The sequence below is a fragment of the Triticum aestivum genome, chromosome 2D, assembly GCF_018294505.1.
Source record: "Triticum aestivum cultivar Chinese Spring chromosome 2D, IWGSC CS RefSeq v2.1, whole genome shotgun sequence".
NCBI lineage: Eukaryota > Viridiplantae > Streptophyta > Magnoliopsida > Poales > Poaceae > Triticum > Triticum aestivum.
Genome location: NC_057799.1, coordinates 240,149,352 through 240,167,240, shown reverse-complemented (window position 1 = coordinate 240,167,240; position 17,889 = coordinate 240,149,352). Strand labels below are relative to the sequence as shown.

General features: G+C 42.7%; 1 protein-coding gene across 3 annotated transcripts; it reads right to left on the bottom strand.

Moving 5' to 3' along the window:
* Positions 1–1,186: 1,186 nt before the first annotated feature.
* Positions 1,187–3,679, bottom strand: LOC123052661 (uncharacterized). Of its 3 annotated transcripts, XM_044475966.1 has the most exons (4): positions 3,387–3,679; positions 2,655–2,808; positions 2,352–2,446; positions 1,187–1,343 (listed from the first exon to the last, which is right to left on the bottom strand). In XM_044475966.1, the coding sequence occupies exons 1-4, from the start codon at positions 3,630–3,632 to the stop codon at positions 1,326–1,328; spliced, it is 513 nt and encodes a 170-aa protein (XP_044331901.1). In that variant the 5' UTR covers positions 3,633–3,679; the 3' UTR covers positions 1,187–1,325. The 3 variants fall into 3 exon arrangements, with proteins under 3 accessions (XP_044331901.1, XP_044331900.1, XP_044331902.1); XM_044475965.1 differs by having other exon boundaries at positions 1,187–2,446; XM_044475967.1 differs by lacking the exon at positions 2,352–2,446.
* Positions 3,680–17,889: the final 14,210 nt, after the last annotated feature.

Here is a 17,889-nt window from a genome sequence, read left to right as displayed (position 1 = left end):
TCAGTGGTCCACCGTTGACGGTATGTGCGAGAGCCACGGTCTGCTACTTCGGTGAAGAACGTCCTCCAGTTCTTGCTTCTAGCCAAATTTCCTTGTTGCAAATTGATGCATGCAGACACAAGTATTGTAATTAGTATATATATTTAATCTAAGCAAGAACGAACAATCAATGCATGAAGTTTTGATCGCAGCAGCGGGATCAATATTTCTTCCAGTGGACAGCGCAAGCAGTACAACCCGTGGTTGTTTCTTGGTAGATGCGATTTGTTGGATGGCTTCGCCGTCCAGCGGAACAATGTCGTCGTCTTCGCAACGAAGCGCCATCTTTTCTGGCCTTCTTGCTTTCGACAGACAGGCAGCCGTCGAGGTCCACAAAGGGCAGTCATGATGAAGGGGGTGCGCCAGCGGGGTTGGAGGGAACCGACGTCCCTCCTGATCCATGTCCACCGCATGAATCCAGGGCAAAGGCCACGGACGACACGCTTGATCCGGCCAGCGGCTGCCGCGCCGGGTGCCGTGAGAAAAGCGTCGTGGCCGAGGGCCTTGACTGCTGCAGGAGAACCGGGCTAAGGCCGCAGTTGCCGTCCCGCTCAGCCATCGAGGTGTGGCCGGAGGGCATCGTCACGCTGCGTGGTGGCCGCCACCGCCGAGTCTGGCCGTGAAAATGCTCAGCCAGAGAGCATGCTGATAACGTGTTAAGAGTAAAACGAGATTGAAAGCGAAAGGACAATTAGTCCTGGTTTCCGTTGATTTTAAAGTATATATATTTTGTACATCTAGAAGAGATGGGAAAAAGAGGTGTTTGTTCGGAGGCATCCCTCCAAAACAGGTGCCTGTTGGCAATAGAAAGATAGAAGGGACATGACTGTGCCGGGTTGGATACACCTCTTTGCTAATGACTATTCATTAATTAGCATGTGCTAATTAATCTACTAATTAATTCCTAACAATCAACACCCTCAAAAAAACTTCCCATTTCCTTCGTGTTATGAGCAAAAAACAATCTAGTTTTCAGAGCTTATTGTATCTACTTCTACTCCAAATTAAGGCCCCACCGAGTAACACATCACCGTATGACCAATCATTAAGCATTGATGCCTTGCATAGCCATGAACCGGCATTGATGACATCCTCATCAAAATAGCATGAATAAATCAACACATTGATATTGAAGTATACAAAATTGACAAAATATGCAACCTTTATAAACAATATTCAAGTGCCTTCTTGTAATTGATCCCAGATAACCCAGACTACATGGATAATATACATATGTAAGCGATCATGGAGCTTTGGCAGCCCAGATATATTTTAGTGCCCTGCAATCAGCTCCTTCCCCCTCTCTGCAGAAACAGTACATGGGAAATTTTGGAATATATATTCGCTAAACAAAATACATTATAAAATATGATAATCTTGCTATACAAACCTACAGTTTTAGGTTTCCTAGTTCGAAACCATTTTTTCACTTATTATTTACCCATACATATTGCACATATGTCATTCTTTCTTGGATCAATCTCATAAAAAAATACAAATACAAAGTAGAGAATGATCATCAACTTATTACTCTAATCTACTGAGAAAAATAAAAAGTGAGGCATCCCTCAGAAGAAAATTGATGTGTTATTTCGTATTGACCACCAGTTTATTTTTAGGTTGAAGTTATCGAACTGAAGAAAGTAGACAATGAAATTGATGAGCAATTAAATAGTACAATCAAACCTTCTCTTCGACACTACTCTATTCCAAGTCGATAGATTTTGACATGGATGAACTTGATTGGACGATGGTAAGAGTGGTAACAGGAAGCTATAAACCATATCAAGATCAATTATACAGTCCAAAAAAAAAACTCATTATCAGCGTGCAAAAAATAGGGAACCTTAAAGAAATGGAGCTCAAATTTGAGAAGGATCTTCAATTTTCGATTAGCCGCTACAGCGGAAGAGGTACAGGAGCAGCCAACCCACATATGGATGCAACGGTCAATGGCCAGACCGCTCAGACGCACCGTTACTTCAACAGAACCATCTCACTTCTCAAGCTCATCATCTCCAACAGTCGAATGCCGAGATGTCTGACTACCTATTTGGTATTGGAGTTACAGGGAGTGCCTAATTTTTATGTATCTAGCTTAATTCACTTTTCTTCAGGTTCTATCTCTCAACTAAGTAATCTAATGCAGAATGTTAATTACTGTGCTATCTCTGCTCATAGGATTTTCATGTCTAATCCATCATCTTCCATGTTTTCATGTTATATTGAGATGAATCAGATCTTTACATAATGCTACTTTTTGGGATACTGCATCGGATAATTCTTTTGAAGATGCAGGGCACACGGATTACCTTTGCATTGCCATGGTGCTCAAGAACTGCTGATGGTGCTCTAATCAACAACACCTCACTACCGCCCCGTGGAAACAACGCCTCTACTCCTCTACCTAGAACGAATCTTCCCAATTAAAATTCTCTTACAGAAATATTCACTGGAGGGATGGGGATCAATATAACCCATCTTGATCCAGATCCAAAAGAATATCAATCTTTATTTGGGATGAAGGCAGGGTTCTTGGATCCAGGAAATCAAGAGGCAGACAAACTACATGTTGTGAATTAGCTGATGAGAAGATGAGACGAAGGGAGTAGTACCTGCTGGGCGGAAGCGTGACGGCCATCTGGATGATTGCTCACCTAGGGACGCTGGTTCCACCAACGGTGCTGCCAAGTCATGGTGGGATCTGCCATTGAAGTTGAAGGTCAGGGTAGGGGGATACGCTCGTTGCCATGGCGCTGGTCCGGGACGCTAGCAAGTGCAAAGAAAAAGAGTTAAACCCTTGAATTTTGTGCACTGGAAATTAATATACATGCATACAATAGGGAGTTAAAAGTCCAAAACTGATCGAAAAAGATGTAACCAAAAATTACGTAGTTGAACAGTTTCTGAAATCTCAAGCAGTTGATTCTTTCAGCCATATGAAAATATTTGTTAGTAGGAAAGTAGTGTTAGACGATATCCACTATAGATTAGAAAAGAGACATGCTTATTTGAAGCATCAGCCTAATATTGAAAGAACCTTTTCATTACCTGCAAGTATACATCAGACAAACAGAATTGTGAAGATTCTGAAAAAAGAAAAAAGATCTACGAACCAAGTTTGTGGAGAAGAGATTAAACATTCATTAGCAGTAGTATTCCCAGAACTGTACTGCCTGCGAGTATATATTGGCCTATTTATCCATCTCTTGTTGAAACAAAATGCTATTTTACTGAATACAAAAATCGCTTAACACTGTCACAGCACGAACAAAGTAGAGTTGTATTCTGGCAAACACACTTCATCCTACAGCCAGCTAAAAATAATAATTCAAAGTGAAACTCACATTGGGAGGAGGTGTGCCGATCTTAGGCACCCGATGCTGGACGACGGGGTTGATGTCGGCGGATCTCGGGACCTGTGGAAGGGGAGGCGCGGCCTGGCCGCCGCGACCGACGGCGCCTACTTGGGCTCGGACCTGAAGGGACCGCCAGTGCAGCACGAGCGTAGTGTGGATGGCGTGCCGCCACCGGTGCCTGCGGTTGTGGTCCCCTCCTGGAGCCGCCGGGGGTGAATGGGCGGATGAGGGCATGGAGGGCACAAAATATTTACAAGGGTGTTATTCCAGTTTAAGCTATAACCGATCAGGCTATTCATCTTCGTACACTGAATTTTTTCATATGATTTATCTGTCAGCACTTCCCCTTTCAGACGAATGAATGACTCTAGGGAGGTGTTTGTTTCGTCAAATTCTGCCCGTCACCTGTTTACAGTGTAAACCGATACCGTTACGTGCGTTTGGTGAGACAACTCTGTAATCACGTTCCTCTGTAATCAGTTTCAGGCCATCTATCGAACGATACCCCCCACCCCCAGCGGTAAAGGCTTCCTTACCGCTCGACTATGCCCCTCACCCGCGACTCGCTCCTCCCCTCGATCCGTCCCGCGTCGCCGCCTCCCTTCCAGTCCAGCGACGTCGCGCCGCCGCATCCCCTCGACCCCCTTCGGTCCTCTCCTCCTGGTCCAGCCGCCGGGTTGACCTCGCCGCATTAGTCGCCGGGAACGACCACGCCAACCGCCTCCGACGCCGATGAGGGTGGACCATTGAAGCCGTGTACGAGGAGCACAAAGGCCCATCTGCCCATCTCCGGATCGATCTTTTCCTCCATCAGTCTCCTACTACAGATCTGAAGGTTAGGGTTACTAGTCCATCTGTTCTTGATCTTGAAGTAAAAAAAATATGTGTGCTTGATCTGTTCTTGATCTACTAATGGTCTGTTATAGGTTGATGTCTAGCATATATTTCCATCTGTTCTTGATCTTGAAGTAAAAAAATATGTGTTCTTGATATATTAATGATCTGTTATAGGTTGATGTCTATTAATGATCTATTCTTGATCTTGAAGTAGAAAGATACGTGTTCTTGATCTGTTCTTTTATTAGTGATGACTAGTGGAGTATAATTGGTGGTCTGTCCTTTGTATTTTTCTGATGTGTTCATCATCTGCCTAGTTAGGTAACTAGGCAAATAGATGAATTAGGTTGGATGGTCACAAAAAGGAAGGAAGGTGTCTTGTTCGATGCATGTTCCTGTTGACAATTGGACCATCTTCTTTAGCTTTTTGATGTGAAATCATATCCAGATACTTGGAACTTTGCATGACCAGTAGATCGACGGTGATATCCACATATCAACTAGATATTTGTTGACTGTTCCTCTAGTTTTTTGATATGCAATTTTCCTATCCATATGCAGCAGTTGTATTTGTATATGACTTAATTAGGCTTCTGATGTGCAAGTTTTTTTGAATCCATTGTACCTTTGCATGACAAATGCATGTGCAAGTTTTTTCATCATCCTAAAATCTATCCAGTTTCTTGTTTTGTACTACCACCAATTTTTAGGAAAGAAAGTCATACCAACCTTAAATAGGTATATTTTCCTTATGCAGTTATGGCTCGTCTTCCTTTAAGTGCGAGGCGTGGAAGGAGAAATGCAATATTTTTTAATCTGACCACTTCCATTATGCTTGTATACTATTATGTGTGGTTCATGTTTGCATTAGCTTATAGGAGAAAATGTTGGCAAATAGAAAGGAGAATTAAAATTAGAGAGTTAAGGGGAGAGAACTTGTATCGACTAATTGGTGAGAGCGACGCTATGTGTATAAGTCAACTTCGTATGGATAGGAGAACATTTCATATATTATGTGAGATGGTGAGAGATGTTGGTGGTCTAAAGGGTACAAGGAACACATCATTAGAGGAGATAGTGGCATCATTCTTGTATGTGTTATCACACCATCTCAAAAATAGGACAGTAGGAAAATTCTTCTATCGAAGCCCTGAGCCAATTAGTAGAAACTTCAACGCTTGTCTTCTAGCTGTCTTGAAGCTGCACCATGTGCTACTTAAGAAGCCTGAACACCATGTGCATCTCGTTTGCATTTGTTCTCTTTCATATATATTTGCCATCTCATTTGTACCCATTCTTGCTTGTGCAGATATGGACCGTGTGGATAGCTCGAGCACGTCTCGTGGAAGAGGCAAGAATAAAAGGAATTGGTCTTCCGATGAGGACGATGAGCTTATTAAAGCTTTGTATGAGTTATCTTTGGACCCAAGGTGGAAAGCTGATGGTGCCTTCAAGGGTGGATACCTGGGGATATTGGAAAAGCATCTTGCTGAAAAGTGTCCAGGCCGTGGTATCACTGCATCTCCGCACATTGAATCAAGAGTGAGGCACTTCAGGAAGAAATTTGGTGCCGTTGAAGTAATGCTATGCAAAAGTGGTTTCACATGGGATGGAAGTCGAAAGATGATTCAGTGCGAGAAGGCACAATATGAAGCTCATTGTCAGGTAGATCACTTGAACCACTAAAACTGAATACCTTAGTAATGCTTTGTGCTGAATTTCCTTGCTATCGAAAGTAGTACCATTTCTATCCCTTGTTATTGTCCTTGCTATCGAAAACCAACTTTCTTCTTTTGTAAAAAAACATGTAGATTCACAAGGAGGCTAAGGGATTGTATGGTGTATCATTTCCATACTTTGAACAATTGGCTGCTATCTATGGCAAAGACATTGCAACAGGAGAAAGTGCGGAAGGCTTTGGAGAGGCAGTGGGAAACTTGGAGAAGGAAATTGCTATGGAGGAAGAAGAAAATGAGGAAGAGGACATGATCTCAACAGGAACAGCTCGATGGTCCATTGACACTTGCTCTATTGATACAACTAGTTCGAAGAGGCAGAAAAAGGAGCCAAGGCCAAAGAGGGCGACGGGACCAAGCGATCCATTTGCAGCCATGCTTCAAGATGTTAATAGCCAGCTGAACAGCGTGACACAACATGTGGGTGCAATGACAACATCATTTACAGCAGCAATGGCGCGAGAAGCAGCACAAGAAGACCCTCAACAGAAATCAAGAGAAAATGCAATTAGTGAATTGTCTAGGCTTGCATTTACTGGGAGCGAGATCGTTGAAGCTGCAACTATATTCGCTAAAGCTCCAGAGCACATGAACATGATGCTTGTGCTTCCAGGCATTCAGAGGAGGGACTTCATCCTGAAAATGCTGTCCGGTATCCCTTTTTCTAAACTCTCTTTAATAATATGCACTATCTTGTGATGCAGTTTTTGTTTTAGCGAAAATGTTCAGCAACTCATGTGTGACCACATTTTTCTAATATGTGATATCTAGACTGCCATATAAATCTGTTTCCACGGCGTTCGCTTTCACTAACACTGTCCTCCAAACTTTGGTCAATTGGTCCTCTCCCAAACTTGTTTGCCGCTGTTATAAACCTTAACTAGTCTTGATTACTACCAGCGACCCGCAAGCTAGATCTTGATTAATACTACTACCCACAGAATATTACTACTGCTACCATAGCTAGCTCCTGGTACATGTGCAACTGCAACAGGCTAATTAACATTTCTCCACCGTCAACTTTGCACGGTTTGCAGTAACACAACATGTATTACTGTAGTTAACTCTTTGCAAAAACAAAGATCTCTTGATATGTGTTTTTGGCTGGTCATATATAAGCCAAACTTGTGCTGAAGTTTTTTTCCTTGTATCTAACTCCTGCTTATTGGCTCCTCATTGGCAGATGAAAGAAAGAAGCAAGGTTGATGGGAAAGAAGGTCCTTCTCCAGTAATGGTGTGACATAACTGGTGTGTACAAAACCCACCTCATTTTACTATTGTTATATATTTTTCAAAAGTGTTGAAAAGCATGGAGTAGATCTCATCCTTTCCACCATATTTTAGTATATGTTCTTGTACTATACATCATTGTAGTCTGTGTTAGCTAAGCGAGTGCTTTTCATTTCATTGGTCTTGCAGTATACATCATTTTCCTATTGTTATCTTTGTCAAAGTGTTGAAATGCATGGAGCAGATTCCCACCTTTTCCTTCGTCAAAGTGTTGATGAGAAAGAACAATCATGTTATAGTTGCTATTATTATTTGTATTATTGGTTGTTGCTTGTGTGTTTCTTTATCCTCATTTTAACTCGTGCTTATTGGCAGATGAGAAAATAAGCAAGGTTCATTAGAAAATGGGATCAGTGGTGTGGCGTGGAAGATGAAGATGAATGGAAAAGCTTCTTTGCAAGATTGTGAACTTGGCCTTTCTATTTATCCTATAATATAAAAACAATTTTAGGGACTAATTATGTAGTTTATTTCGAAGTGTCGTTGAATTCCGAGTTCGTATCATTTTCATTTTAAAAATGTGTAATGTCGTTAAAGTGGAGCCAAATTCTGGTTAAAAGATGTCTTTGCATTGGATGAATGCAAAAATATTTCTAAATTGTGTGCTTGTTTGATGCATGTGAAAGCCCATGTTGTGTTCTGTACTGTGAAAGGTGCCTGTTACTGTGTCAAACCAAACACTGTTTAGGTACCTGTTTCCTTTACACTGTAGAACCAAACAAAATGGGGTTTGTCCAGTCCGGTGCTGTTACAGTTTGTAAACAGTTCTCATTTACGTTTACGTTACCACTGGACGAAACAAACACCTCCTAGGAGAAAGAAGAATCCTTCATTGCGCTTTTCGACCTGCAGTGACCAAAAACTACTGATCAGACGGTGCCCATTTTGATATTCGTGTTTGCCTAAATGGCATTAAAATTGCTTCCATAGTAATCAGATCAGGCTATTCATCTTCGTACACTGAATTTTGTCATATGATTTATCTGTCAGCACTTCCCCTTTCATAGGAATGAATGACTCTAGGAGAAGGAAAAATCCTTCATTGTGCTTTTCGACCTGTAGTGACCAAAAACTACTGATTAGACGGTGCCCATTTTGATACTCGTGTTTGCCTAAATGGCATTAAAATCGCTTTCAAAGTAATCAGTAACATCCAGGTTGCAATATCGTAGCCCAGAAAGACTATTTCTCAACTATGTCATGGAGTTCTATTGGCCAGAGCGGAGGGCGTGCAGGTGAATGAGCTAGGTCGGGCCAGCGTCGCTGGAGCACGTCCTGCTGGCAGCGGCGTTCGACCGTGACGGAAGAGGGAAGAAGGAACACGTACTGCTGGCAGCGGCAGAGGGAGATGAAGGCGGAGGTCTGGCTGGTTGGAGAGGAGATGGATCGGGGCGGCGTCACTGGAGCATGTCGAGATCGCGGCGGCGCTCAAACGGGGCAGCAGAGGGAGATGGAGCAGGTCCTCATTGCGACAGCGCTCATGAGGGGCATCAAGGGGAGAAGAAGGCAGCACTACTGGGGCGTCTAGGAACGAGCGGCGTGGCCGCGTGCTTCATCTCGTCGGCTGCCGGTGCGACCCCCATGGCGCACTGGCGGCTAGGGTTGGGGTCGAGCGAGCCGGGTGGGAGTGAGACTATTGGAGGAGAAGGGCCTGCTCCATTCATCGGTGGAGAAGGCCTGCTCGATGCAGCGACGTACACGGTCCCGGATGAACCATGGGCCTCCAAAAATGTTATCGGAGTAGCGACCCTTCACGAATCAGGCCGATCACGGTCCACAGTGTGCTGGAGTGATTTTCGCGTGAATCGGACGACCTAGAACGACTGGATCATGAGAATGGATGGCTGAGAATCTGATAGCCTGAGATGCCTTGAAAAGTGCTCGGTTATAATGTTTCTAAATAAGTGAAGCACTAGAGCAAATGACAAACTACTCCAAACGATATAAGTGAAGATCAATGAGTAGTCGAATAATTATGTAACTATGTGAAGACTCTCTAACATTTAAGAATTTCAGATCTTGGAATATTATTCAAACAACAAGCAAAAAAACTGACGCTCCAAGCAAAACACATATCATGTGGTGACATAAAAATATAGCTCCAAGTAAGGTTACCGATGAACGAAGACGAAAGAGGGGATGCCATCCGGGGCATCCCCAATCTTAGATGCTTGGTTGTCCTTGAATATTACCTTGGGGAGCCTTGGGCATCCCCAAGCTTAGGCTCTTGCCACTCCTTATTCCATAGTCCATCGAAACTTCACCCAAAACTTGAAAACTTCACAACACAAAATTCAACAGAAAACTCGTAAGCTCCGTTAGTATAAGAAAACCAATCACCACTTAGGTACTGTTGTGAACTCATTCTAAATTCATATTGGTGTTATATCTACTGTATTCCAACTTCTCCATGATTCATACCCTCTGATACTACTCATAGATTCATCAAAATAAGCAAACAACACAATGAAAACATAATCTATCAAAAACAAAACAGTTTGTAGTAATCTGGAAACTTCGTATATTTTTGTAACTCTAAAAATTCTGAAAAATTAGGACAACGTAGACAATTTGTATATAAATCTTGTGTAAAAAAATCAGATCAAAAGCGCGTTCCAGTGAATTTTCAAAATTCCTGGACTGAGAGCAAAAGTTTCTGTTTTTGCACAGAATCAAGTCAACTATCATCCACACTATCCCAAAGGCTTTACTTAGCACTTTATTGAAACAAAAGCTATAAAATATTATTACTACAGTGGCTTAATCATGTGAACACACAGAACCAGCAGGGGTAAATGTTGGGTTGTCTCCCAACAAGCATGTTTCTTTAATGCCTTTTTAGCTAGGCATGATGATTTCAATGATGCTCACATAAAAGATAAGAATTAAAACACAAAGAGAGCATCATGAAGCATATGACAAGCACATTTAAGCCTAACCCACTTCCTATGCATAGGGATTTTTTGAGCAAACAATTTATGGGAACAATAATCAACTAGCATAGGAAGGCCAAACAAGCATAACTTCAAGATTTTCAACACATAGAGAGGAAACTTGGTATTATTGCAACTCCTACAAGCATATATTCCTCCCTCATAATAATTTTCAGTATCATCATGAATGAATTCAAAAATATAGCTATCACACAAAGCATTCTTTTCATGATCCACAAGCATAGAATTTTTACTACCCTCCGCATAAGCAAGATTCTTCACATTCGGAATAGTGGGAGTAAACTCAACAAAATAACTATCATGTGAGGCATAAGCCAATTGAAAATTAAAATCATGATGACAAGTTTCTTATGAACTTAATACTCTAGATTCATGCTGGATAGCGGTTGATGTGTGGAGTAATAGTAGTAGATGCAGGCAGAGTCGGTCTACTTGACACAGACGTGATGCCTATATGCAAAATCATTGCCTTGGATATTGTCATAACTTTGCACTTTTCTATCAATTGCTCGACAATAATTTGTTCACCCACCGTATTATTTTCCTTCAAGAGAGAAGCCTCTAGTGAAACCTATGGCCCCCAAGTCTATTTTCCATCATATATTTTCAGATCTATAAACCAAAACCCCCAAAATACCTTGCGGCAATTTATTTACTTTTATCTTGTTTTACGTTTTTAGTAATCTTTTATATCTATCTCTATCAGATCTTATCCTTGCAAGTGACCGTGAAGGGATTGACAACCCCTTTATCGCGTTGGGTGCAAATGTTTGATTGTTTGTGCAGGTGCATAGATTGGAGACTTGCGTTTACCTCCTACTGGATTGATACCTTGGTTCTCAAAACTGAGGGAAATACTTATCTCTACTTTGCCGCATCACCCTTTCCTCTTCAAGGGAAAAAGCAACGCAAGCTGAAGTAGGAGGAATAATTTCTGGCGCCGTTGCCGAGGAGGTTCTACATCAAGGCTACCAAGTACCCACCGTAAACTCTCATCTCTTGCATTACATTATTTGCCATTTGCCTCTCGTTTTCTTCTCCCCCACTTCTAAAACGTTTTCGGAAAAACACAAAAAATTTGCCTTTTTATTCGCCCTCTTTCTGTACGATCTTTTGTTTGCTTGAACTCATCATCATGAGTGACTTTGGTATGGTAGAAACAGATGATGGCCTAACTCCTAAAATTGGACGGACCGGCAATCTGGATGCTAAAACTTTTGTTTTGGGGCATGGGGCTTTTATGGGAAAATAACATATACAATAATTTTTCAATTGCGTAGGCAATCTGCCTCTTGATGATACTCCTATACTTAAAAGAACTAAAGCTTATGTGGAGGCTATTTCAACACTAGTTCTGAAATTTGAAAGTATATTTATCCGTACTCATCCTACCTTGCAAAGATTGTTTTATGTGTTACCCGTTATAAAGGATCCTAAGGTTAAAAGATAGCTACCCAAGTTCTTAAGAATGAATTTGTTCATATAGTACGGGAAGCTAGGGAATTTTTTGATCATTATGGTATGAGCCGTGAAAATCCGGTAGTAGATGAGATCCTTTACAATAGTTACTACACTTTGAGACATTTGTTTGGAAATAAAAAAAATGATGAAAACCTTAAAAAGAAAATCCCCGTTTAGACATGATCCAACAAGTTTTCAACAATGTTAATCAACAATATTCTTGGATTGTAGCCGGAAATCAGAAGGGATACGTAGATGGGCAGCTTAATGATGCCAAAATTTCTATGGATAATGTGCTCCAAGTTATCTTTGAAAAACCTTTCGATGATGACACATCCATGGAAAAGAACACCAAAGATGACAATACTTAGATCTATGTTTTATGCCTAGCTAGGGGCATTAAACAATAGCGCTTGTTGGGAGGCAACCCAATTTTATTTTTATGTTTTTTGTTTTTGGTTCTATTTTGCAATAAATACACATTATTACCTCTGTAATAATTGTGTTTTGGTGTTTTAATTAGTATTTGAGCCAAGCGAGACCTTTGGGATAGTTTGGTATATCATTGATTTGGTTTTGCTGAAAAACAGAAACTTTTGCATCCAGAAATAGAATTGTTTAAATTCACTGGAGCATGGAAACATTATATTTTTTTTTACAAATGATGGATATATGAATTGCCTCTGTTTTCCTAAATTTTCAGAATTTTTGGAGTTACAGAAGTATACGAAGTTTGCAGATTACTACAGACTGTTCTGTTTTTTGACAGATTCTGTTTTCTATGTGTTGTTTGCTTATTTTGATGAATCTATGGGTAGTATCGGGGGGTATGAACCATGGAGAAGTTGGAATAGAGTAGATATTACACCAATATAAATAAATAATGAGTTCACAACAATACCAAAAAGTGGTGATTTATTTTCTTATACTAACGGATCTCATGAGTTTTTTGTTGAGTTTTGTGTTGTGAAGTTTTCAAGTTTTGGGTAAAGATTTGGTGGGCAACGGAATAAGGAGTGGCAAGAGCCTAAGCTTGGGGATGCCCACGACACCCCAAGTTAATATTCAAGGACAACCAAGCATCTAAGCTTGGGGATGCCCCGGATGGCATCCCCACTTTCATCTTCGTAAATCCGTAAATTTACTTGAGGCTATATTTTTATTCACCACATGATATGTGTTTTGCTTGGAGCGTATTGTATGATATGAGTCTTTGCTTGTTAGTTTGCCACAATCATCCTTTTTTACACACCTTTTGAGAGGAAAACACATGAATCGCGAATTTATTAGAATACTCTAAGTGCTTCACTTATATCTTTGGAGCTAGGCAATTTGCTCTAGTGCTTCACTTATATCTTTTTAGAGCACGACGGTGGCTTTATTTTATAGAAATTGTTGAACTCTCATGCTTCACTTATATTATTTTGAGAGTCTCTAAACATCATGGTAATTTTCTTAGGTTATGAATTTTGTCGTATTATGGGTTCCGGCAAAACCCTTGAGGTTCGAACACTGGGGTGCACACGAAGATCTCTCTCTCTCCCTTGTTAGCTCTCGCAACGATCGCAAGGCCTAGCTCGATGAACCCAAGGAACGAGAGACACGAGAGTTTATACTAGTTCGGGCCACTGATGTGGTGTAATACCCTACTCTAGTGTGGTGTGGTGGATTGCCTCTTGGGCAGAGGATGAACAGTTACAAAGGGAAGAATAGCCTCCTGAGGAGAGGTGCTCTTGTGCTTGGTGAGCTTGTGTGTGTGTCGAATCGATTCGACCCCCCCTCTATGGTGGTGGCTAGTCCTATTTATAGGGGCCCTGGTCCTCTCCCCAAATGTTAGGCGGGAAGGGATCCCACAACGGCCAGATTCGAAGGGAGACAACGAGTACAAGTTATCCTAACTAAAGGTGGTCTTCGCCTGCCAAAGGCTCTGATGGTGACGCCGTCTTGGGCTCCACGGTGACCTCCGTCCTGCCGTCCTACTGGTCTTGGTCTCGTTGCACTGATATGGCAACCTTTGCCTGATGCCTCGGGACTCCTCGCCTGTGCTTGCCTCTTTAGCACCAAAGAGGAAACGAGGACACTGTGCGCGCTGGAGCCCGCCTGGCCCCGGTCGTCATGGCTTACGTCACAGGACCCTCGCGAGGTACCCCTTGCCTTGATCTCTCCGCCCCTCGCGAGCCAGCCTGGTGAGGCCGCCCCCGAGGAGGTCTTGTGTCATCCGCCTCGCGAGGCTTGGCCCCTCGTGAGGGTCTTGAGTGTTTGCTGGTGAAGATGGGCCATACAGGGCCGCTGGTGGAGCCATGCCGTGGGCCGCAGGCAGGCAAGTCTGGGGACCCCCATTCCCAGGACGCCGACAGTAGCCCCCGGTGAAGGAAATATGCCCTAGAGGCAATAATAAAGTTATTATTTATTTCCTTATTTCATGATAAATGTTTATTATTCATGCTAGAATTGTATTAACCAGAAACCTAATACATGTGTGAATACATAGACAAACATAGTGTCACTAGTATGCCTCTACTTAACTAGCTCGTTAGTCAAAGATGGTTAAGTTTCCTAACCATAGACATGAGTTGTCATTTGATTAACGGGATCACATCATTAGGAGAATGATGTGATTGACTTGACCCATTCCGTTAGCTTAGCACCCGATCGTTTAGTATTCAGCTATTGCTTTCTTCATGACTTATACATGTTCCTATGACTATGAGATTATGCAACTCCTGTTTACTGGAGGAACACTTTGTGTGCTACCAAACGTCACAACGTAACTGGGTGATTATAAAGGTGCTCTACATGTGTCTCCAAAGGTACTTGTTGGGTTGGCGTATTTCGAGATTAGGATTTGTCACTCCGATTGTCGGAGAGGTATCTCTGGGCCCACTCGGTAATGCACATCACTATAAGCCTTGCAAGCATTGCAACTAATGAGTTAGTTGCAGGATATGTATTACGGAACGAGTAAAGAGACTTGTCGGTAACGAGATTGAACTAGGTATTGAGATACCGACGATCGAATCTCGGGCAAGTAACATACCGATGACAAAGGGAACAACGTATGCTGTTATGCGGTTTGACCGATAAAGATCTTCGTAGAATATGTGGGAGCCAATATGAGCATCCAGGTTCCGCTATTGGTTATTGACCGGAGACGTGTCTCGGTCATGTCTACATTGTTCTCGAACCCGTAGAGTCCGCACGCTTAAAGTTCGATGACGGTTATATTATGAGTTGATGAGTTTTGATGTACCGAAGGTTGTCCCGGATGTGATCACGGACATGAAGAGGAGTCTCAAAATGGTCGAGACATGAAGATTGATATATTGGACGACTATATTCAGACACCGGAATGGTTCCGGGGGTTATCGGATATTTATCGGAGTACCGGGGGTTACCGGAACCCCCCCGGGAAGCTATTGGGCCTTATGGGCCTTAGTGGAAAGGAGAGAGGGAGGCCAAGAGGTGGCGCGCGGCCCCCCTTGTCCCAATCCGAATTGGGAAAGGGAAGGGGGCGGCGGCCCCCCTTCTCCTTCCTTCTCTCCACCTCCTCCTTCCCCCTTCTCCTAGTTGGAATAGGAAAGGGGGGGGGGCAAACCTACTTGGAGTAGGATTGCCCCCCCTTGGGCGCGCCTCTCCCCTTGGCCGGCCCTCTCCTCCTCCCCCCTTTATATACGGAGGAGGGGGGCACCCCATAGACACAACAATTGATCTCTTGATCTCTTAGCCGTGTGCGGTGCCCCCCTCCACCATAATCCACCTCGATAATATCGTAGCGGTGCTTAGGCGAAGCCCTGCGTCGGTAGAACATCATCATCGTCACCACGCCGTCGTGCTGACGGAACTCTCCCTCAAAGCTCGGCTGGATCGGAGTTCGAGGGACGTCATCGAGCTAAACGTGTGCTGAACTCGGAGGTGCCGTATGTTCGGTACTTGATCGGTCGGATCGTGAAGACGTACGACTACATCAACCGCGTTGTGCTAACGCTTCCGCTTTCGGTCTACGAGGGTACGTGGACAACACTCTCCCCTCTCGTTGCTATGCATCACTATGATCTTGCGTGCAAGTAGGATTTTTTTTTGAAATTACTACGTTCCCCAACAGTGGCATCCGAGCCAGGTTTTATGCGTTGATGTTATATGCACGAGTAGAACACAAGTGAGTTGTGGGAGATACAAGTCATACTGCTTACCAGCATGTCACACTTTGGTTTGGCGGTATTGTTGGATGAAGCGGCCCGGACCGACATTACGCGTACGCTTACGCGAGACTGGTTCTACCGACGTGCTTTGCACACAGGTGGCTGGCGGGTGTCAGTTTCTCCAACTTTAGTTGAACCGAGTGTGACTACGCCCGGTCCTCGAGAAGGTTAAAACAACACTAACTTGACGAACTATCGTTGTGGTTTTGATGCGTAGGTAAGAACGGTTCTTGCTCAGCCCGTAGCAGCCACGTAAAACTTGCAACAAAAAAGTAGAGGACGTCTAACTTGTTTTTGCAGGGCATGTTGTGATGTGATATGGTCAAGGCATGATGCTATATTTATTGTATGAGATGATCATGTTTTGTAACCGAGTTATCAGCAACTGGCAGGAGCCATATGGTTGTCGCTTTATTGTATGCAATGCAATCGCCCTGTAATTTCTTTACTTTATCACTAAGCGGTAGCGATAGTCGTAGAAGCAATAGTTGGCGAGACGACAACGATGCTACGATGGAGATCAAAGTGTCGCGCCGGTGACGATGGTGATCATGACGGTGCTTCGGAGATGGAGATCACAAGCACAAGATGATGATGGCCATATCATATCACTTATATTGATTGCATGTGATGTTTATCTTTTATGCATCTTATTTTGCTTAGACCGACGGTAGCATTATAAGATGATCTCTCACTAAATTTCAAGGTATAAGTGTTCTCCCTGAGTATGCACCGTTGCGAAAGTTCTTCGTGCTGAGACACCACGTGATGATGGGGTGTGATAAGCTCTACGTTCAAATAGAACAGGTGCAAAACAGTTGCACACACGGAATACTCAGGTTAAACTTGACGAGCCTAGCATATGCAGATATGGCCTCGGAACACTGAGACCGAAAGGTCGAGCATGAATCATATAGTAGATATGATCAACATAGTGATGTTCACCATTGAAACTACTCCATCTCACGTGATGATCGGACATGGTTTAGTTGATATGGATCACGTGATCACTTAGATGATTAGAGGGATGTCTATCTAAGTGGGAGTTCTTAAGTAATATGATTAATTGAACTTTAATTTATCATGAACTTAGGCCTGGTAGTATTAGCATATCTATGTTGTAGATCAATAGCTCGCGTTTAGCTCCCCTGTTTTATTTTCATATGTTCCTAGAGAAAACTAAGTTGAAAGATGTTAGTAGCAATGATGCGGATTGGATTCGTGATCTGAGGATTAACCTCATTGCTGCACAGAAGAATTATGTCCTTGATGCACCTCTAGGTGACAGACCTATTGCAGGAGCAGATGCAGACGTTATGAACGTTTGGCTAGCTCAATATGATGACTACTTGATAGTTTAGTGCACCATGCTTAACGGCTACTTCAAAATGTTTTGAACGCCAAGGAGCATATAAGATGTTCCGAGAGTTGAAATTGGTATTTCATACTCATGCCCGTGTCGAGAGGTATGAGACCTCTGACAGTACTTTGCCTACAAGATGGAGGAGAATTTCTCAACTAGTGAGCATGTGCTCAGAATGTTTGAGTACTACAATCACTTGAATCAAGTGGGAGTTAATCTTCCAGATAAGATAGTGATTGACAAAGTTCTCTAGTCACTATCACCAAGTTACTGGAACTTCATGATGAACTATAATATGCAAGGGATAACGGAAACGATTCCCAAGCTCTTCGTGATGCTGAGATCGACGAAGGTAGAAATCAAGAAAGAGCATCAAGTGTTGATGGTTAACAAGACCACTAGTTTCAAGTAAAGGGGCAAAGGGAAGAAAGGGAACTTCAAGAAGAATATAAGCAAGTTGCTGCTCAAGTGAAAAAGCCCAAGTGTGGACCTAAGCCTGAGACTAAGTGCTTCTACTTCAAAAGGACTAGTCACTGGAAGCGGAACTACCCCAAGTATTTGGCGGATAAGAAGGATGGCATAGTGAACAAAGGTATATTTGATATACATATTATTGATGTGTACTTTACTAGTGTTTATAGCAATCCCGCG